At 38.6% G+C, this 7,333-nt stretch overlaps 1 protein-coding gene across 1 annotated transcript; it reads right to left on the bottom strand.

The window, feature by feature from the left end:
- Positions 1–668: 668 nt before the first annotated feature.
- Positions 669–6,598, bottom strand: DHRS9 (dehydrogenase/reductase (SDR family) member 9). The gene is given in 5 exon segments (XM_009076159.1): positions 669–715; positions 1,229–1,392; positions 2,402–2,648; positions 5,780–5,840; positions 6,575–6,598. Coding segments are annotated over 5 exon segments (543 nt in total).
- Positions 6,599–7,333: the final 735 nt, after the last annotated feature.

Here is a 7,333-nt window from a genome sequence, read left to right as displayed (position 1 = left end):
CACTGATTTTTTTTTCCTCAGCAAACTGCTGTTTAACTGTAGAAAGTAATTTCAGAAAGCTGAATAGATACTGCCTAACATCTCAGAAAACATCAAAATGAGGAATTTTCCCACTAAGTTCCCTTTTACATAGAGGATCCTCCAACTGTCTCAGAACACAGCATATGAGGAAAATTATAGGAAGGGAAATCACATAAGGAAAATATGAGCTCTATATGTAGTTTTCCACTACCTTGGCATGAGACAGTCTTTCCTCTGCAGAAACCAGCACTTGACTGTCTGATTTCCCATTGACTCCTTAGGTGTATTTTGTAATGAGATCCCTTACTCCTATTGAAGCATAACATTAGGGAAGGAAATTTGGTTCGCCAGTGAAAAGTGGTAAACTAATGTTATTCCTACTGGACAAGCAAAGGTTTTGAAGTGCACATTTGTGTACTGATTTTAACAAGCTAACTGAAGTCAGGTCCTGCAGAGGCAATCCCCCAGGACTACTGTATTTCCAGCTAGTGTGCCCTGTCCCAAATCCTATTTGTATTTTCCTTCAAATGTTAACATTTACAGTGCTAGTGTCTCACAGCAGCTGGCACCATACTTGTGGACTGACAAGAACTGAATTAAACCAGACAAACTGTAATTTCTAGAGAAGAAGATCAGAGTAGGTTGTGTCATTTCATAGTTTTTCTGTGTCTATAATCACTTTTTACTGAGTAATCTTGGTGGAGAAAAGACAAAAAGCTTTAGCTTCTAGAAAGTCTCTGCGTGAAACAGTAAGTCCTAGGATCAAAAGACAAGCAGCCCCTGCTCAAGCAGGCTTAGGAAGTGTCTATCAGACAGGTCCTGAGTGGCTGCCTCTGTGGGCTAGCAGAAGCAAAGGGACCTGATCCCTATTTCATTACTAAACAAATAAACAATAATGAAGAACACCACATTGAGCTCATTGATTACATCAGCAGATGTAATCAGTGAGCATCATTTCTGCTTGGAAGTTCACTCAAAAGCTACATGCCAACACAAATAATTAATCTTTAACTAAAATTTGAATAAATCTTCCCAGAGCAAGTCTTTCATGTGGATCATCATATGCAGATGCATTTGAAAGAGTAACCTTTCACATCGTAGTTTTTCCAAAAAGTCAAATGATTAGAAGATATAATGCTACTTTGCAAGACTTTCTCATGGGAAATGTATTGCTTCTCTTGGCACAAATGTCTGGAAATTGCCTCACCTTTCTGAAAATATTCCTCTCCATATTGTGCTTTAATATCAGAGGGAAGCTTATTCCAAATAACCTCCTTCTCTTTCCTGATCTTCACTGGATTAGATAATGCTGGTTTGAACAGTCTGTGTTGAATGCAACAAATGTTAACTCCAAAAGCTTTAATTTCTCTCCTATAAAGGCAGACCAATTATTTAATTGCATTGGATAACATAATTATTATTTTTAGTACTGTGGGATTTTTTTCGCTGTATTAATACTCTTCTTTCTGTCCATATATGGGGCTTCAGCACACAAATACTGGGAGTTTTTTTTCCTGGTAGTGAGCTTTCAGCTTGTTATCCCTAAATGAAAGAGGTGTGAACTATCTTACCTGTTTCAGAGTGAGAATGTGCACGGGCAGTAGCTGGCAGTGTATTTCACAACCTAGTTCACCTTGCAGTAGCTCATTAGTTATCTGACTTGCCTGAAAGACTGGCTGGCTGCCTAAATGCAAGTATGTAGAGCTAATTTACATGTCTTAGGGAATCCCTTTTTAGGGAAGACCTCTGGCTCAAGGTACAGTTCTTTCTGGCCCCATCTTGTATCTGTTGATCCTGTGTAAGTGTCTCAGTATCTAAAATGCTGCTGCAAATTTAGGCACATCAATTGTTCCCTGTATGTGTTAAAAGAAGCCACCATGGTGGTCCTCAGGACAAGTTTGCTGTGTTTTATAGATCTCTCTAACAATTAGAATAATTAATAGAAGTCACTTTGGAGAAGAAAGCTGAGATAAAAGTTAGTATCATGCAATAACTCATGGTATGTATTTATTCTGGATGAATGGCTGCAGGAAGTTTCTAGGTGCATTTTTCATGTTGCAAAGATATCTCAGTTCCCTTAAGCAGAGCTTCCTCTGCAATAAGACTTCTGTGCACAGTAAGATAGGTTAGTTGTGAGTCTATAAGAGCACCAACTACATTGCAATAATACTTTGGGACAGCTTGTCTGCCCCAAAGCGGCATAATTCATTTTGAGAAATTTTTTTTTTTAGGAATTAGTCCAAAGTGCCTAATGCTTGCCAATTTTATACCAAGTGCCAGGACTGTAAATCAGCTGCTGTTCTGCATGTATCAGTTTTTAGTTAGTATATGAATCTTGGCAAAGAAAAAGAGTGATGTTTCCTCATAGTAAATATTACACCTTAAGCTGTCATTAAATCCTTTTGAAGAAAACACCTCCATCACAGGTGCTAGGCAACTTCCAACACTAGATACATTTACTATCCTTCCCTTTGCTTTTTTTTTTGTCAAGGGAAGCATATGTATTGTAACATTTGTGAGTCAAAGTAAATTAACTTCAATTGGTCCTCTAAAGTGCTCAGTATCCAAGCAGTCTGTAGGAGCTGATGGCCCCATAATCCCAGCATTATTGACAAGTCCCCAGAGACCTTCAGGGAAATTTAGAACAAAGTCAGGAAGAAAATTTTAACCTAATGTGTTAGATTAATTGAACTGAGAGAGACTTCACAGAGATTTAGTGAGGAACCAAGAAGGCAATGATGTGAAGAAATTGCTTGAGAATGTCCCACAGTGTTCAGCTTTATTCTCAGTGTCCAGGTTTTATCACTGTGATCACCCTTTGCATCGTCTTTGCCCTACCACAGCATTTTGGCAGGGGGTGGTGGTGTCTTTTTGCGGGAGAAAGGGCAGTAGAAGACCAGGTTTGGCAAGGAGCAACAGTACTGGTGACTGGGAAAGTGTAAGAAATGAAGTGAATGCAGGGAGAAAACCCAACTGAACTGATTTGAAAAACATTTCTGAGCCCTTAAAAATGGGTGGGGAAAATACAAATTGTAAAACCAGTTCTTCTCTTGTATCAGCTGCTAGAGTTATGTGAGTGAATACTTTTGCTGGTGTGACCTTAGTTTTTCTGTGAGGGAAAAAAATCACTTTTGGCCTGAAACCAAGTACAGTTTCAAATAAATGCAATTTGGTGAGTTATAAGCAATTTTATGAAGAGATGAAAGGTCAAATGGATATTGTAACCTAGCATTAAGTATAATTGGTACTACGGCACATAATAGGTCAGATTTAAGATTCCAAGTTAGCAGAATCCAGCCCATAGGATCATGGCCCTTTGTAAACTCTTCAGCAATACTACTCTTACTGAAACCAATTAGCATCAGTAGCAGCAGCAGCATCTTGTCTTGCACAACCTGTTGGGTCAGAAATCTGGGTTTTTTTCTGTTTTTCAGATGATCTGCAAGCAGTATTCCAAAACAGTTATATTGACATTTATTCAGTAGAGTTCACACGTAATTTTTGCTTTTGATAGAATGAGTGATTACTTACAAATCATTTATTACAAGCATTCAAATTTTAAATGAAAAACTCTTTAAGCTTGTAAAATGGAATTTATTTAATTTGTTCCCTACCTGGGTAATGCAGCATGGGAGGTGCTGATTACTTATGCCATAACACAGATAAGCACATGAGTGCAAACAGTCCCAACAGAGGTTCTAGGAACTGGATTTCTGTTCTGACAATGATGTATTTATTGCTAAGCCTGATTTTTTGAGCACATTCCCAAATATTTATCTACCACTAACTAGATGAATAAAACATCCCTTGAGTGAGACCTTCTTCCATGAAAGGTGACAAATACACACTTGTCAATTGTCAAGTCAAATAAGCTGTGAATTAGCATGGTATTTTTAGGAAAACTCTACTGCCCTTTTTTTTCCTTCTTTGAGCAGAAATGAGAACCAGTGATATATTAAAAAAGTGAGACTGAGGCCAGCAGGCAAAAAAAGTCAAGCAAGGCAGGCTGGACCCAGAACATTTCCCACTACTGTGGATATTTAAGCAGTGCTACCCAAGAAAAATGCTTTGCTTTATTTTAGTAAGACCTTTGGTTGTCAGTGCCAGACTTTCAAGAAGGAGGGAAGCGAGTACTGCCACTTTGCTTCTCAAGAAACAAATTTGCACCAACTTGGCTGTCGGAGTTTGCCTGTGGTCCCTGAGCACAGGAAGGAGGGTGAGGGTTGGAGCACTTCACCTCCCAGACTGAAGCTCAGGCAGTGTGAGAACATCAATACTGCAAAATATGCTTGGGAAGAGCCTGTAGATCTGAGATTATACTCCAACTGACTTAATAGTGAAATTTTAAGTAACTATTGATGATGGATAAAATCCTGTTTAGAGAAAAAAATTTTGTTATACTTCTTCATGAGCACTTATGGCCTGGAAAACAAGAGATGCCTAATGCAATTGACTAAAAAATGTTCTAAATAGAATTTAAGGAGTACAGATCTTTTTAGACATTGCTTACAGACAATCCATCTCTGCAGGGCAAGATGCAATGAAGTTGCATTTACTATGGTCAAATTCTCCTCTGACAAAACTTAATTTAAAAGGAAATCTTGAACACCTGACATGTTTTTAAGCATAATTATGGGAACTGGATCACTGCTTTTATTTTCTGCTTGTAGATCTGCTTTCTGTTCTGACGTGGGAGGTTCAATATATCTCCATTTTTACTGCAAGCCCAGTGGCTCCTCATGGTACTTTACATAAATATGTATGCTGGTGAAATGCAGCTTCTTGTGCAGGCTGGAAGTTACCAAGGGTGTTGCGAAAGTTGCAATTGCAAAATGTTAAGTTTTATTGCTTAACTTCTGCAGCATCAGCAGTGAAGAAAGTATGAAGTATTGATTAGGTAACTGCCTTCCCTGTGTATTATTTCAGAGTTCCTTTAAGACAAGGAAATTTTGCTCTTGGCATATATATGCATGCATAGCAGATCCAGCACAGAGGCTTGGCTTTCCTTCTCTTGCAACCCTTATTAAAATTACCATTCTCTTTATAATATTCCTTACTCTGCTTGGAGTTGCCATATTTCTGTGCAGCCTTCCTTCACCTGCAGCTGATTAGCAGTCTGGGCTGTTACACATCAGAGCCAGGGCCAGACTTGCCTCCGAAGGCTGCGTGGAGACCTGCCCTCCTTGGCATATAGACACTGTTTTCCTGCCACTTCTGCCTTCCCACACCTGCCTGTCCCAGGCACTCTGAGACTTGTCTTTCTGAAAGAATATTTTTTATTGTAACATGCTGAGTCACTTAATTCTGATATATAAGTTATAGTTTGCATTTAAAATTTATAGGGTTTATTTTGTTTTGTTTTGGTTTTTAGAAATGTTGTTGCTATCTCTGCTATTTTTATTTGCACAAGTATTTGGAATGGAGAAAAAATCCTTAGCAGTTGCCAGACTTGGTTAGGATCAATGGGATAAGTGAGTGCATGCCCTGCTTCTGGTAATTTTCAAGAGCATATGGTGAGCGGCTAACTGTAGAAACAAAGTGAGTTAGGAGAGGTAAGTCAGTCCCTTACTGCCTCCCTGCTGGACCCACTCCAGGCAGTATTTTCTAGTTTCAGTATAGCATATTTTTCTGAAAAAGAAATATACTATGACTTAGTGTCTCTGAACATGATTTAGACTACAGGAGAAGTTTGTTTCTCTCAGCTAGTCTCCCACCTGGAGGTGTCTGCTCCCCAAAACCACCAACTTGGACCTTTTACTTTTCATAACAGTGAAAGTCACGTTCACAGAAACATCTCCATTGTACCCAGAGGTACTTTCCTGAAAAAAAAAGAAATGGGTTTCTTATCAATTTACAGCTTTTTGCTTGCTGCAAAAATGATAAAACCCAGCCAACAAAAGAGGATGGCTTGCTCCTAAGTGTGAAAAAAGAGGTTTCCATGTAGAACACTTGCTAAAGATCTTTGGAAAGGACAGTAATATTTTTTTACAAAAGTCATGCTGTATCAAAGGAAATAATCATAGAAGCAAATAATTTTAGGGGTTGGAATGGACCTTACAGATTATCTAGCCACAATCCCCTACCATGGGCAGGGACACCTCCCCACTAGACCAGGTTGCTCAAGGCCTCATCCAGCCTGGCTTTGGGATTGACATAATACCATATTTAATAGCATAGATCACAAGTCAGTAAGCTCAGTGTAAAATTCACAGTGTTGTACATAATGACTAAGTCATGTTTGTATAACTGCTGCTATGCCAAGAAAAGAATGAAGACACATCATGTGGGTACCTGCCAACCTGACCAACTGTGTGTATGTACTGACCTTCCCTGCAGCTTCCCAATGCTCCAGTGTCTTCCCCTGTTGGAGTTCTGTAGAGAAGCTACTTCTCTTCCAGCCTGATTTTGTTGGGTTTGTTCTTTATAACTGTGTTTTTGTTTTACATTAACTTCATTAACATTATTTGCAAGTGACACTCCAAGAACAGATGTGAAAGTCATTTGCCTAATAAGTCAAGCTGCAAACTATTACTTTATTTCCAATGTCCTTTACCTTAGGATGCTTAAGATAAAGCATAGTGCAGAAGCAGAAGTGTACTACAGTATTGAGATCTGCCATACACTTCTGACACTCTGAGGTGCTTTCACTGTAAGGGACACAATTAAATGGGGATTTTACTCAAGTGAAAAATCCAGTGTCTGCTTTCTTGGCCCTGGAATCACTGTATGCAAGCTACAGAAATAAATTTGGCTATGAATAGTTAAAAAATAAATTAATGAAGATAAGAGCTGTCTTCTCAATGCCTTCTGTTAGACAAGACAGTTCAGACTGCTGTACTTACACACAGATGTTAGGGCAGAGCACAGAAACAAGCTGCTCATCTGAAGTCTCAGCCTATAGTGGTAAATTGAGTCTATTCACCTGATGGGAAACTGTAGCTACCTACTCCTCCACTGCTGTGAGCACTCTGGGGTAAATTTCTGGCTATCTTTAGAAAGCTTTGGAAGCATTTTATTTGATTGCTGCTATTAGCTATTGTCAATATTGGAATAAAGATCCATTAGTGCCAAAAGAGCATGTTTCATTTCTTACTGAGAAATGATCTGTATGGGAATAACAAAGATTCTTTTTTAATTCATTTTGTCTTCTGAATTGTTGGAAAAAATCCAGATAAGAGAGAATAACTTAATTTGGAGTGGTCATATGCTGGAATAAACAGCTACTCAAATTGAGGGAACAGCAGTTATTTTACTGCTTTTGGCTCAATGAATTGTGATATTTTTCTTCCTGTGCAGAGGTATAAAAATGATG

The sequence above is a fragment of the Acanthisitta chloris genome, unplaced genomic scaffold (genome assembly GCF_000695815.1).
Source record: "Acanthisitta chloris isolate BGI_N310 unplaced genomic scaffold, ASM69581v1 scaffold10906, whole genome shotgun sequence".
Classification (NCBI taxonomy): domain Eukaryota; kingdom Metazoa; phylum Chordata; class Aves; order Passeriformes; family Acanthisittidae; genus Acanthisitta; species Acanthisitta chloris.
Note: the sequence above shows the minus strand (reverse complement) of the source record. Positions and strands in the feature narration are given on the sequence as shown.